This window comes from Carlito syrichta, unplaced genomic scaffold (assembly GCF_000164805.1).
Source record: "Carlito syrichta isolate Samal-C Ts95f unplaced genomic scaffold, Tarsius_syrichta-2.0.1 Scaffold111487, whole genome shotgun sequence".
NCBI classification, from domain to species: domain Eukaryota; kingdom Metazoa; phylum Chordata; class Mammalia; order Primates; family Tarsiidae; genus Carlito; species Carlito syrichta.
The window spans coordinates 80936-96313 of NW_007055583.1; the positions used below are offsets into that span (position 1 = coordinate 80936).

At 43.9% G+C, this 15378-nt stretch overlaps 1 protein-coding gene across 1 annotated transcript in view; it reads left to right on the forward strand.

Moving 5' to 3' along the window:
* Window positions 1–15378, forward strand: part of FAF2 (Fas associated factor family member 2) — a 72776-nt gene that overhangs the window by 50891 nt on the left and 6507 nt on the right. Inside the window, exons 3-9 of the mRNA XM_008069680.2 lie at window positions 2251–2385; window positions 4013–4089; window positions 7190–7328; window positions 8969–9054; window positions 9143–9234; window positions 11843–12020; window positions 14825–14996. Of these exons, the coding sequence (XP_008067871.1) occupies window positions 2251–2385; window positions 4013–4089; window positions 7190–7328; window positions 8969–9054; window positions 9143–9234; window positions 11843–12020; window positions 14825–14996 (879 nt within the window). The remainder of the gene's footprint in view (window positions 1–2250; window positions 2386–4012; window positions 4090–7189; window positions 7329–8968; window positions 9055–9142; window positions 9235–11842; window positions 12021–14824; window positions 14997–15378) is intronic.

Below are 15378 nucleotides of genomic sequence, written 5' to 3' on the forward strand. Positions count from 1 at the left end.
GTACTTCAACCTCCCAAGTAGTTGGGATTACAGATGAACACTGCCACACCTGGCTTACTTTTTAATTTTTTTATAGAGACATGGTCTCACTGTGTTGCTTAGGCTGGTCTCGAACTCCTGGGCTCAAGCAGTCCTCTTCTCTCAGCCTCCCAAAGTGCTGGGATTCCATCATACCTAGATTCTTGAAGTATTTTGAGTTGACTTTTATGTATTGTGTAATTTAGGGGTTCCTCACCTTTTGCATGCGGATATCCAGTTGTCCGAGCACAGTTTATTGAAAGATTATTTCTTCACTGGATTGTAAAACTGAGGATTACCTGAAATTACTCAAACTATAAAGTTTAAAGCTAACTAACTATTAGGGTTAGAGGCCATACTGCCCTCCCAAAGGCCACCCTCCCTTTTGATACCAACTGCTATTTTAAGGGGTTCCAAAAACATCTTCAGGTTTGCTAGTTCCCTCAAAGAACTCACTGAAAGCTGTTATAGTCATGGTTATCTTTTATTACAGGGAACAGATTAAAGTCAACTAAAGGAGGACACAATAGGGCAGAGTCTCAAGGGCTTCGGACTTGAAGCTGGAGTCAGGATGTGCTACTGTCCTAGCATAGGTGCCTGACAGTACTCATGAAATGCTGTAGTACCCTCTTACCATGATTTCACATTCTGCAGTTTCAGTCACTCATGGTCAACTGCAGCTTGAAAATATTATGTGGAAGTTTTCATCAATAAACAAAGTTTTAAATTGCATGCTATTCTGAGTCTCATGATGAGACCTCATGCTGTCACTGTGACAGTGACAGACTCCATCCTGCCAGTGCCACAGATCATTCTTATGTCCAGTGTCTCTACACTGTATTCACTGCCCACCGTTAGTCACTTAGTCACCATTATCAGATCAGCTGTCGTGGTATCACAGTACTTTTGTTCAGGTAACCTTTATTTCACGTAATAATGACCCCAAAGCACAAGAGTTAGTGATGCTGCTATTCACATATGCCAAGGAGAATTCATAAGTGAAAAGGTCAAAGTTCTCAACCTGAGGAAAAAAGTCATATGCTGAGGGTGACTGAGATCTGTGGTGGAGCAAACCTTCTATCTTTGAAATTGTCACACCTTGTAATGCAAAAGTTACAATCATAGTGTGTGATAAGTGCTTATGATAAGATGGAAAAGGTGTTACATTTATGGATGGGAGACATGAACAGAAACAGGTTGCAATTGGCTGCGCCGGGTTTGGTCCTATTTGCGATTTCAGGCACCCACGAGGGAAGAGGGTGTGGTAAGTAGTCTTAGAACGTGTCTCTGTGGATAAGGGGACTACTGTATTGACAATCTGGACTTCAGAGTGTCTGTAGTTTGTGTGGGGCTTCATTGCATGGGCATAACTGATTTGTCAGCAGCCCACATGGTTGAACTCAGTCTTTAAGTCAACTGATACCAAGTTTCCCAAAGTTCCCACCATAAACCATATAGTCAGTCTTTTTGTATAGCCCATCTTCACCTTGAGACTTTGGGTGTTGCGGCTCCAACCTACAACCTGATAGCAGTCCTGTGGGGTCTGACATAGATCACCTCCCAAAAGACAAAGACCAGACATCTCTTGAATAAGGTCACATTGTTAGTATACTGGGGCAGATAGCCATTTCCAGGGGCAGAGTTGAAGTGAGTTTGTCAGCTGTCTTTCAGGAGTTGTATTAGCATCTTTATGTATGACTCACTCATTAAGTTTTCAGATTAACTGAGAAACATTGTTCCTTCATTTTGCACATGAGGCTCTTAAGTTAAGCAACTTCTGAGCAGTGGAGCTAGGATTCAGACAGAAGTTTCTCTACTGCAGAGCCCTTTGCCAGACTCTGCTTGTCAGAACTGCTTTGTTGCATCATTCCAGGGGCACTGTCCTCATTGTATTCTCTGTGAGTGGCTTTTCTTGGGATTGTAGGGTGAAGCACTTTATATCCCAGCCACCCTAAATAATACATACTGTCTGAATAAAAGAAGTGTTTGCTATGTACATGTAGCTTCCAGATGCGTTCCCTGATCTCTGCTCTGCATGAATTCTGGAACCATCATCCCACATTACCTCCCAGTATAGCAGGTTAAAAGGTCTTTGAAGCTGCACTCCTCAGGTGACCTTTTAGTGTATTAATGACAATCCTGTTTTGGAATGCCAAATAGTAGTTGCCACATCTTTTCTTGGGGTTGGTTTGAGCATCACTGGAACTCTTGCTACTCTGTTTTCCTTCTCAGGCTGCTGTGCAGGACAGATTGAATGAGCAAGAGGGTGTACCGAGTGTTTTCAACCCACCTCCATCCCGACCCCTGCAGGTTAATACTGCTGACCACAGGATCTACAGCTATGTTGTCTCAAGACCACAACCAAGGGCAAGTTATTTTGTAACTGGAATTTTTGTCTTTTTATTTTATAAGTTCATTCATTTGGTTACATCAAGCTCTGTATGATAGGAGCAAAAGAAATATTCAGAATGTCAACCTGTTAGTTACACCTAGCCCCTCGGGTATATCATTTTGCCTTGATTCATCAATAAATTGATACAGAAACTATTCTTTTTTTTTTTTCCTATTTTTTGCCAGTTATTTGGAGAGTGTTTTCTGTGCTTTAAGTTAGAATGTGTTTGCTGAGATCTTTGTTACATCAGTTTACTTAATCTACATCTGAGGAAGCACTTTGAATCTTTGTAGGGGCCTTGGCCACATCTTTGAAATTATCCTTGAAGGGCTAATAGCAAGGAGGTGATTCACTTAAATTCAACAAGTATTTAACAGTGCTCCAGTAATCTGGCATTTTGCTACTGGGGATCCAGACATGAATAAATTGCCAGTCTTCCCATTTCACGTTGAATGTCTCACAGACTAGTTATGGAAGTCAGCTGCATACACTGGTAATGAACTCTAAAGAACTTCTTAGAATTTCTCTTTCTTATCTTTAGAGTTAACACTTCTTATGTTTGCATTTAGAAAGCACTTTCTTTTTTTTTTTTTTTTTTGAGTTGGAGTCTCACTCTGTCACCCAGACTGGAGTGCAGTGGCCGCTCCCAGCCACCACAGCCTCGACCTGCTGGACTCCGGCGATCCTTCCGCCTCAGCCTTCCAAGTAGCTGGAACTACAGGCGCCCGCTACCACACCCAGCTAATTTTTTTATTTTTATTGTAGAGATGAGGTCTCGCCAATTTGCCCAGGCGGGTCTCGAACCCACGGGCTCAGGCAGTCCACTCACCTCAGCCTCCCAAAGCGTGGGATTACAGGCTGAGCCACCGAGCCGGGCTAGAAAGCACTTTCTTTAGCCTTGCAGCAGTTAGAATTTATTCTATCATCATACCTTTTTGTTGAGCACTTGGCAGTTTAAAATAAATGTTTCTAAGTTGTTTGGGGGTATTTTGAAGTAGACTAGCAGATTCCTATCACCCATGGGACTCCAGGGCTTTCTGGCATGGACATAGAAAGTGTCTCAGGTTAGCACAATATAATGGCTAAGAAATGCTTTGTAAACTATAGAGCCCTGTATGTATGAAGTTTTAATAATAACAGCAGTAATAATAATAATTAGCATTATTACTAAGATTAGCCAGCTATATGGAGATTTATGTTTGTGGTTAGTATCATATATATACAAATATCCAGGGGTAGTAGTGTTGGTTATCTTTCTTGCTATTTTAATGTGTAAAACTAAAAAGGAAAGAATGAATATTTATCATTTGGGGAGGTAAACTTGCAGTTGAACTTGAAAACTAATACAAGTGGCTGCAGAAAAACTGTTAAAGTAGATGTAATATAAAATTTCTGTGAATAAAAGAAAAATGATAGTATTAAATGAAATAAGATCAGAGGCAGTAGCATGTAAGAGGGATTGAGGTAGCCGGGAAGAGGCAACTGTATTACAGAGGAAGAAATGACGAGAAAGAACAAAAATAGATAAGAAATCAAACTAGCCATGTAGTAGAATATCAGGAACCAAGAAGATTCTCTCTAACTTTGATTTTGGAATTTCAGGGGCTGCTTGGATGGGGTTATTACTTGATAATGCTTCCATTCCGGTTTACCTATTACACGATACTTGATATATTTAGGTATGTACCTTTGTATTTATGTATTAGTAGCAACAGGGTAGACTTTGGAGCTGAAACTTAGACCAGAATAAGTTTTATGCTTTATCAGTTTTGACTTGCCAGCTTGTCATCAGTTTGAATAATCTTCCTGAACTGTCTTATAATACACTATAAAAGTATGTTACATTGTTTAAGCATTGAGGCAGATGTTGTGAAATGGAATTGTTTTTAAATTAGTCTTACCTGTTTGCAAGGATCAGTCTGCCGACATTTATTGATTTCCGCCTCCTCTCCCCATCATGTTTGTCACCTCTACATTTCCTGGTAAATGGGCACACCCTTTCCTTTCTAACTGCCATTATCTCCTATCTTCACACTCCTTAGAACTTTTTTCTGAACTCCTCCTCCTCCATCTCACTGCTCACAATCCTGGTACATTCTCTTGCTCTGAGATTACCCACATTGCCCTAGATTCCTCCCACAGTAGCTACTCCTCTCTGGACACTCCTTTTGTCCCTTTTCACTTTGCCATGGCAATCCCTAGGTTGCTGACACTGGAACCCTTTTTGTATACACTTGCTTCATACCTCCGCCTGCCTTCTAGTAGCTTCCTTCACATCCCATTCAAAGAGCTCATCATTGGCAGCTGCAGAGGCTCCAAAGCCAGAAAATACTAAGTAGGACCCAACTCCCTGCCACATCAGACTTGAGGTATCTGATCTGGAGCCACACCTAGGCTCTATGGGGAGCTAAAATATTTATGGCCTTCCAGACCCACAGATGGAGCTAGATGTGACCTGGGCCTGGCACGGTGGCTCACGCCTGTAACCCCAGCAGTTTGGGAGGTGGAGTCTAGAGGATTGCTTGAGATTAGCCTGGGCAACTTGGTGAGACCTCATCTCTACAATAAATTTTTAAAAATTAGCTGTACATGGTGGCACGCAGCTGTGGTTCTAGCTACTTGGAGAGCTGCAACAGAAGGCTCACCTGAGTCTAGCAAGTCAAGGCTGTGGTGGCTGTGAGCATGCCACTGCACTCCAGCCTGGGCAGCAGAGTGAGACTCCTACTCAAAAAAAAAAAAAAGATGTGACCTGGGCCTTGTATACAGGGTAGCCTGTACCTCCCTCCAAATATGGGACAGCCTTCTCCCTGCTCTAAGAAGCAGAGGCTGGAGGTGAGGCTCTAGCAGCTGCAGATGTGCAAGGGTCAGATAAAACCGTCTATGTTGGCCCCTTGGTGTTTTATCAACAGTCTGCTAATGGCTTCCTTGCTTTAGCAGAGTTCTTAATGGCCACCAGTGAGCCGCTAGTACTCAATCCATCCCCATTTTGTTTAAGATTGGGCATGTAAAAACCTATAAAATCATAATGAAGCTTGGGTGGACATTTCGATTTTTTTGAAAAGCTGATTGCCTAAATTGTGCAGGCCATGGGAATATATTATAATGAGAAACAAAAAAAGTTACAGCCTTAATCCACTCTTCAGGATTTGAAAACTGAAAGAGATAATCCTAAAATAATTTTAGAAAAGGTAATCAAGCCGGGCTCGGTGGCTCAGCCTGTAATCCCACGCCTTTGGGAGGCTGAGGTGAGTGGATTGCCTGAGCCTGCGGGTTCGAGACCCGCCTGGGCAGCGAGACCTCATCTCTACAATAAATCAAAAAATCAGCCGGGCGTGGTAGCGCGTGCCTGTAATTCCGGCTACTCGGAAGGCTGAGGCGGAAGGATCACCGGGGCCCAGCAGGTCGAGGCTGCGGTGGCCGGGAGCGGCCACTGCACTCCAGTCTGGGCGACAGAGTGAGACTCCAACTCAAAAAAAGAAAAGAAAAGGTAATCAAAATCAGTCTTTTAAAGGATTTCTAACCCCTCTCCCACATATACAGTTTCTTACATTTTGTGTTTTTAATTTGCTCTGGAATGTTTGTGTCAATGAATTTGATTTGATTACTCGGGAGAAATTCCAAATGGAATTGTACACATATGGGGAGTTTGTGGAGGGGATAGTCAATTGGCTCAAGATTTGGTAAGGAAAGTAGCATAGTTTAGTTACCTTTTCTGTGCTGAAGATTCCTCAAGTAAATGAATATTGCTTGCTTTCCTAGGAAAAATATGCATGGCATGTGTTACTAATTTTAATGTAGCTGTATTATCCAAGCAGCTTGTTAAATGTTATGTAGCACATTGGCCTCTGCCCCACTGCCTTCTTTGGAAACCTGGAGGATAAATAAATGGTGCTGCACAAATATGGTAGGATGCGCTCCTCAGAAGCAGACATGTGGCACCACTGGGTAGTGCATTCATAACTCACAGTAGCTGCCAGGACTCCATATCCACCACATTCCCTGGATCAGCTCTGTAACCTCCTCCATGGGTGCCCTCAGCTATAGGTCATCAGGCAAAAGTCACTTGTCCCTTTGAAGAACAAATAAATCATGACTACAAGTTCAGGTCCGAAGTTCCTGTCCACAATTTGAATAGCTTGAGAGTGTGAACTAAAAAAGTTCAAAATCCCAGGAGATCAGGAAGGAGCAGGAGAGGGAAGTAGGACAACCAGAGGAAGTCTCTGCTCTGGAGCAGCACTGTCCAGTAGAACTTTCTCTGGTGATGGGAACATTCCGTATCTGCACTGTTCAATATGGGAGCCATCAAATACATGTGGCCATCGAGCACTTGAAATGTGGCTAGTGTGCCTGAGCAACTGAGTTCTTAATTGTATGTAACTTAATATATTTTAAATTGAGAATAACCACATGACTAGTGGCTACTTATTAGGCAGTGCCGTTCTGGAGTCTGGGTGCATAGCCGGACTTGTGATCTTTTTGGATACTGTGCCTTCCCTTCCAAGCCTTCTGTCCCTAGAGTTTTCTGCCGATTTGTTAGGCCAGTGTTGGAGTTTATAATCCTAGTAGTTTGCATTCTTCTTGAACAGGCCATGGAACAACACCTGCTACTTTGCGGCTTACAAGCCAGACTCCACTGACAGGTTTGATGGTCCACTCAGACCGCTCACCTCCCTTTGTTGCCGTGCCTCTGGCTCTGTTATAGGAATCTGTACAAACTGGCCCACTCCATATGCACTACAGTAAGCTGAATTCATGTGATATTTATTCCTTCCTCCCCAGGTTTGCTCTTCGTTTTATACGGCCTGACCCTCGCAGCCGGGTCACTGACCCCGTTGGGGACATTGTTTCATTTATGCACTCTTTTGAAGAGAAATATGGGAGGGCACACCCTGTCTTCTACCAGGGAACGTACAGCCAGGTCAGTGCCACAAACCATTTAGATGCCAACTTACTGAAATGATTCTGTCCTCAAAGGAAAGTATAGCCCAGCACTGATCATGTCATTCTTATACTCAAAAACCTTAAATAGCTCCTCACTGCTTCTGTACAGGGGAAAAAAAGACCAAACCTTTAGTTGGGTCCTCCTTGGTCTAATCCAGACCTTCTTTTGAGGTCTTTTCTGCATAACTTATTTTACCAGACCCCAGGTTCAGCTGAGCCGTACCCTGAACGTAGTCTGTGCTTTCCTGCCTCCATGCCTTTGCTTTGCTGACCCTTTCACCTGGAATGCCCTCCTCACGTTTTTGCTGATTGGAATCTTGCCCGTCCTTTAACCAGCTCGTGTCACTTCCCTCTTACAACTAGTGTTCCTGAGTGACGTGCCCTATCCTGCCCTGTGTTGCTATCAAAAATGTTAATCTCTCCTTTTGTTCTTCCATAGCTTTTTAAAAAGTTATAGCAATTTCGTGTTCTTCCCTCTATTATCGTTATTTGTGTTCATGTCTTACCTCCTCTACCAGACTAAGCCCCTTGAAAGCAAAGCCTGAATGTTTTTTGATCCCTCACAGAGTTGAGTAAGGGCATAGACCGTAGACTCAAGGTGACACATCTCATTCAACCTAAGCCTCACAGACCTTTGACTGTCACCTCTCAGGGAAGGAAAAACTAGAGTCCTGTGGGTAGTAGACATATCGCTAGTTTGCTCCCCCCAAAAATAGGGAATTAATGCTGTGGGCCTAGGCAAAAGAGTGGTTCTGTCTTGTAGCCTTCAGGGTTTCGGAACCTCTGGAGAAAGAGAAACACTCTTAGCCTTGCTTCCTCCTTTGATTTTCCCTTGCCGGCTTTTTGCTCATCGTCAGTCTCCCGCTAGCTGGTCCCTCCCCACTCACAAGCACTTGGGTACCTACTGTATGCCAGGCGCCGTCCTCAGTGCTAGAGATGCAGAGATGGGTGAGATGAGCACCTCTCATGTGCCCTCTTTTCTGTGATCCTGAGGGTAGACCACCACTGGCCATTCCAGCAGTCTCGAAAAGTCTGACGTGCTCAGGGATACGCCTGAGGAAAGTACATGTGGGAGTCTTGGACACTAGCCTTGTCTCGGGAGATCTTTGAAACCCTGTGCTCGTTAGAATGCCTTGGCGCCCTATGGCCCCTAGTTCCTACTTGGTATGTGGCCTGGGGTCAGGCTTATCCTCACAGCTATTTTTTACTTACAAGGACGTGATAGCTGTGAAGTGGCAACGTTCTCACCTCCCTTTTCACATGATTGGATTGTCCTGTTTTTATCTTCCTTTACACTGTAGGGACTGCTGACTTTTCTGTGATTTGGTGGGGACCTGTATCTGTAAGCCTGTCTACTCTTTTGTGCCTGACACAGTTGAAATCCTAACAGCACTAAAACCTTTTCATTAAAGCCTGTTAGCATGGACTTTCTATAGGGAGAAAAATTCCAGGGGTGTGAAGGTAGGAGCCCAGGAGCTTTCTGGTTTCTTGCTCGCCTTTTTTCCTTATTTCTCTTTTTGTTCTGAAATACATAGCTGTATCCATTAAGACCCTTAGCCTAATTAAGCGCTCGAGGCACAGTCTTCATAATAATTAGTAAGCTGCTGTTTCTTACAGGCTCTTAATGATGCCAAGCGGGAGCTTCGATTTCTCTTGGTTTATCTTCATGGAGACGATCACCAGGACTCGGACGAGTTTTGTCGGTAGGTGGGTCGATCGTGCTCTTTCCTTCCCTCACCCTTCCTCCTGCTGCTGCTTGCTGTAGTCACGTCCCTTTCATCCTTTCTGCAGCAATACGCTCTGTGCACCTGAGGTTATTTCACTAGTAAATACTCGGATGCTGTTCTGGGCATGTTCTACAAACAAGCCAGAGGGATACCGAGGTAAGTCGTGTTTCTCTTGCCTCATTGAGATTGTTGGAGGCTCTTTGGAATGATCTGAAAAGACACTCCTTGCCATTATTACATGACTGCAACAAATGTGGTAGGCACAAAGACACACACTAGTTGCTATTTTTGTATTTAATACTCTCAGCAGGCCTGAGAGATGGGAGTGGTATTATCTCCATTTTATGTTTTAGGAACCAGGCTCAGAGAGTTTAGCCACTGACCCAAGATCACACAGCAAGTTTTGGAGTGAGATCAGGTCTGTCAGATTCTGAAACCCATTCTTTACAGTTAATCATTGCCAGAGCCTGTTATATTTTTAAAATACCCACTCTTGGCCAGTAGTTTGCCTTTAATCTTAATGGGCTTTTTACTGAGGAGTTTATTCTCTTCATCAGCAATTTTAACAGAACTTCTTACACAGTGAGTTAGTTGTTTGAGTGCCTTGAGTGCTGATATGGATTCAGAAAGTGCAGATATTTGCTAACAGTAACTCTTATCTGGAGATCAGTATTTTTAGAAGCCAGTAGAAGCTACGAAGACATCCAGTGAAGAAAAATGCATTTTGTACCTACTTTTTCCCAGCAGCCCTTGCGTATGTTCTAGGATGCCTTGTGCCGTGCTGCTTCTCGAGAGCCTGAGATATGGCAGATATTTTTCCTGCACCCTGGTATCTGAATCTTTACTCCTACTTATTGTTAAATATCTGACAAGTTTCTGGGGTGTGCGTTTTGCCATTCTAATAGGGTTTTGCAGGCTCTATGTGGTGACTCTTCCTCACTTTGGGAGGCTGAGGCAGGAGGATTGCTTGAACCCAGGAGTTTGAGACAACCCTAAGCAACACAGTGAGCCCTCTTCTCTACAAAAGATTTTTTTTTTTTTTTTTTTTTGAGTTGGAGTCTCACTATGTTGCCCAGCCTGGAGTGCAGTGGCACACTCCCGGCCACCACAGTCTCGAACTGCTGGGCTCCGGCAATCCTTCCGCCTCAGCCTTCCAAGTAACCGGAACTACAGGCACACGCTACCGCGTCTGGCTAATTTTTTATTTATTGTAGAGACAGGTCTCGCCAAGTTGTCTGGGTGCGTCTCAAACCCACGGGCTCAGGCAATCCACTTGTCTCGGCTCCCAAATTGCTGGGATTACAGGCTGGACCACCGAGCCCAGCCCTACAAAAGATTTAAAAATTAGCTGAGCACAGTGATGTGTGCCTGTAGTCCTAGCTACTTGAGAGGCTGAGGCAGGAGAATCGCTTGAGCCTAGGAGGTCGAGGCTGTGGTGAGCCGTGGTAGTACCACTACACTATAAGGCTTTGCAGGGATGGCTTTGCAAGGATGGAGGGGAAGTTATGAATAGAAGGACAGTAAGGATACCTTCTGTAGATGTTTATAAAATCTGTTGTTCCCCCCATATGGAAAAGATCGGTAAAGCTCTGTTATGGTGAAATCTTGATTATTTGATGACCCACGTTCTAAACTCTTTTGGAGCAGAGAAACTAGCCCTTTTAAAGGTAGAAAAAAGACAAACAGGGGAAAGGGTAAGGAAAAGGAAGAAGAGAGAGAAGGTGGTAGGCATCATTCCCAGTAGCATCAGGCTGGGACTTGCAGCCTGGTTCCGTGTTAGGCTTGACCTCGTCATACAGGGAAAAACTGATAAACAGTAGTCAGATTCTTTTTTTTTTTTTTGAGTTGGAGTCTCACTCTGTCACCCAGACTGGAGTGCAGTGGCCGCTCCCGGCCACCTCAGCCTCGACCTCCTGAGCTCCGGCGATCCTTCCGCCTCAGCCTTCCAAGTAGCCAGAATTACAGGCATGCGCTACCACGCCCGGCTGATTTTTGATTTTTGGTTTATTGTAGAGATGAGGTCTTGCTGCCTAGACCGGTCTCGAACCCGCGGACTCAGGCAATCCACTGACCTTAGCCTCCCAAAGGTGCAGGATTACAGGCTAAGCCACCGAGCCCAGCTAATAGATTCTTTATGGGTTTGGTTCTGCCATCAGCTAGACATCATCCTCTGCAACCTTCCCCAACATGTCACAGCAGTTGCACATTCACCAGCAAAGCCTGTTCTATTCTAATCAAGCTAGAGACAGGGACAGAAATGTGTTACAAAACTAGGAGGAGCCACGTGATTGGTACATGCCTGTAATCCTAGCTACTCAAGAGGCTGAGGCGAGAGGATCGTTGAGGACAATAGTTTGAGACCATTGGGACCTCAGCTCAACAAAATACAGAAAAGAAAAAGAAACTAAGAGGGGTAAAAGGTTCAAGACCCGCCTGGGCAATGTGGCGAGACCTTGTCTCTACAATAAATCAAAAATTAGCTGGGCGTGGTAGCGTGCGCCTGTTGATCCGGCTACTTAGAAGGCTGAGGTGGAAGGATCGCCGGAGCCCAGCAGGTCGAGGCTGCGGTGGCTGGGAGCCTGCCACTGCACTCCAGTCTGGGCGACAGAGTGAGACTCCAATTCAAAAAAAGGGAAAAAAGGAAGGCAAACACCTCCTTTCCCAGCCTGTGTTAAAACAGATCTCTCATTTATTGTGGAAAGTCGATGGATCGATCTGTTTTGCCTTCCAGTCCTGCCCTTCGCCCATCGGGTCTCTTTGTCAGTCTCACAGGCTTTACGAGAGAACACCTATCCGTTCTTGGCCATGATAATGCTGAAGGATCGGAGGATGACAGTGGTGGGCCGGCTGGAAGGCCTCCTCCAACCTGATGACCTCATTAACCAGCTGACGTTTATCATGGATGCAAACCAGACTTACCTGGTGTCAGAACGCCTCGAAAGGTAAAAGAGAGCTCCTTCGTAGAACAGAGACCCGTCGTGAATTTGGAGGCCTAGGACTCCACAGTCTGGACTTCTGTATGTCTTAGGCAATTTTGTATGTATTTTGACCTTAATTATCTATATCAGATCATCTGTTCTTAAAGATGTGATTCAAAATAAAAGCAGGGCTCTGTGCTGAAGAATGTGTATGTGTTGTTTAGAATACCTGAACATGTTATAAAGAATTAAATGTAAAAACAAGCTAGGCTCAGTGGCTCAGCCTGTAATCCCGCGCCTTGGGAGACTGAGGTGAGTGGATTGCCTGAGCCCGCAGGTTCGAGACCCGCCTGGGCAGGCGAGACCTCATCTCTACAATAAATCAAAAACTAGCCGAGCGTGGTAGCGCACGCCTGTAGTTCCAGCTACTTGGAAGGCTGAGGCAGAAGGATCGCCGGAGCCCAGCAGGTCGAGGCTGCGGTGACCGGAGTGGCCACTGCACTCCAGTCTGGGCGACAGAATGAGACTCCAACTCAAAAAAAAAAAAAAGTAAAAACATTTTGAATGGTTATAACTCTTCCCCTATTACATAAGTTATATATATATATATTAATTATAGGAAATTTTAAAACCACAGAAAAGCCCAAAGAGGAAATTAAAAATTATTCATAAACCTACCACCTCTTTAAACATTCTGGTATATTTCCTTTTAATTGTACACATACATACACATGCCCCTATATATGCATAATTTTTTTTGTAAAATTGGGATAATACTATTTTATAAGCCTTTTTCTTTTTTTTTTTCTTTGAGTTGGAGTCTCACTCTTGTCACCCAGACTGGAGTACAGTGGCCGCTCCCAACCACTGCAGCCTCGCCTGCTGGGCTCCAGCAATCCTTCTGCCTCAGCCTTCCAAGTAGCTGGAACTACAGGGATGAGCTGTCACACCCGACTAATTTTTTGATTTATTGTAGAGATGAGGTCTCCACAAGTTGCCCAGGCAGGTCTCGAACTCGCCGGCTCAGACAATCCACTCACCTCGGCCTCACAAAGCACTGGGATTCAGGCTGAGCCACCGAGCCCGGCTACAAGTCTTTTTCATGCAGTAAAATATCACAGCCTTTTTCCATCATTAAATTCTATCCTGCCACATTTTTAAAATTACTGCATAGCATTCCATTTTCTAAATACGCCATAATTTAACCAGGCCATTTTTATTGGATTTTTAAAGATTATTTTCGATTTTTACTTTTTCAAATAGCATACTTGAAGATAATTTTTTTGCAATTTGTGATGTTTCCTTTTGAGTTGGAGTCTCACTCTGTCACCCAGACTGGAGTGCAGTGCAGTGGCCACTCCCGGCCACCTCAGCCTTGACCTACTGGGCTCCGGCAATCCTTCCACTTCAGCCTTCCAAGTAGCTAGAACTACAGGCGCGTGCTACCACACCTGGCTAATTTTTGATTTATTGTAGAGATGAGGTCTCACCAAGTTGCCCAGGAGGGCCTCAAACCCGCAAGCTCAGGCAATCTACTCACCTTGGCCTCCCAAAGCACGGGATTACAGGCTGAGCCACCGAGCCTGGTGTGATGTTTCCTTAGATTAAAATTTATGTTCCTGGAAGTACATTTTTCTGGGTCAGACAATATAAGTATGTAAAACTTTTGATTTATAATGCTGAAGTGCCCTCAAGTTATACCAACTTAAATTTTATTGGGACGCTTATGTTAACAAAATTCTGAATAAAGCCTTGTAAGTAAGACCAGGAGCTTACCATGCCTGTAATCCTTAGCACTTTAGGAGGCTGAGGTGGGAGGATTATTTGAGGCCAGAAGTTTGAGACCAACCTGGGTAACAAAGTGAGATCTTGTCTCTACAAAAAAAATTTGAAAATTAGTCAGGCGTGGGAGCACCTATAGTCCTTGCTACTTGAGAGGCAGAAGGATTTCTTGAGCCTATGAGGTCAAGTCTGCAGTGAGCTGTGCTTGTGCTACTGTACTCCATCCTAGGCAACAGAGTCAGACCCTAACTCAAAATAAAAATTTTTTAAAGCGTAAATAAAATTTAATTTTAACCATGTGAAAAATGTATGAGAGAGGAAACTCTGGGGAGACGGGCTCAAATGTTCAGGCTCGATTGGGGGGTGATTACATGGTTCCATTCATTGAATTCATTGAATGATACCTTTAAGAACTGTACATTTCACTGTGTGTTTCACTGCTTATAAATTTTATCTTAATTTTTAAATAACATATAAAACAATGTGTATTCCACCATTTTGATTGACTAAATATTGTTCTTGCTAGGAAAAAAAAATTTGTGGACAAGAAAATGGGAAATATATCAAAATGTTGCAGTTTTAACTTTGATGAGTAGAACTCTGAATAACATTTTTTCTACATTTTTCAAGTCTTCTATAACGTGTGGGTGTATATGTATGGATTTTGGTTTTATGGAAGCAGCACAAACAAAATGCAGTAATCGTAAAGGGTTTTTACCTGTAAAAGATGAGGTTCATGATCACTTCATAATAACAGTACTGTGTTGCATTTATTAGAATTGGGAGAAAGATAAAGTTTTATTTTAAAAGTTAGAAGGGGAGAGTAAAGCTTGCTGTTTATTTTTCTGCCAAATTAAACTGAGAAAAGAGATGGCTCCTTCAGATTCTGCCATGCTGTGCCTTTGGAATCCCTTATGGGAGTGTGAAATAGTCATCTGCCAAGAATATCAACATTTTTAACCCCCATCCCCCCAAAAAAATTCAGTATAAGAAAACAGAACTTTGTGAGATTACTGCTTTCCTTTTGTCATTTGATCTGTGCATAGAGAAGAAAGAAACCAGACTCAGGTGCTGAGACAACAGCAGGATGAGGCTTACCTTGCCTCTCTCAGGGCCGACCAGGAGAAAGAAAGAAAGAAGCGGGAGGAGCGGGAGCGAAAGCGGCGGAAGGAGGAGGAGGTGCATCAGCAGAAGCTGGCGGAGGAGCGGCGACGGCAGGTAACCACCTGTGTCTTCACTCCCTGGGCTTCCCAGGTGGCCGAGACTTTGCCTTCTTGGCCTTTTCTTAAGCGTGAGAGGAAAACACTAGAAGATGTTGGGACTGTGGGTGATTCCTATTTTCCTTTAAATATTCATTCTTCTGGGCGACAGAGTGAGACTCCAACTCAATAAATAAATAAATAAATAAATATTCATTCTTAGCACCGGTGTTACCTGATTGGGTATTTTATTCACAACCTTATTTGGGTGTGTATCACCACTTGATAATAGCCAGCGTCATCTTTTTTTTTTAAGAGATGGGTCTTGCCGGGCTCGGTGGCTCAGCCTATAATCCCACGCCTTGGAAGGCTGAGGTGAGTGGATTGCCTGAGCTCGCGGG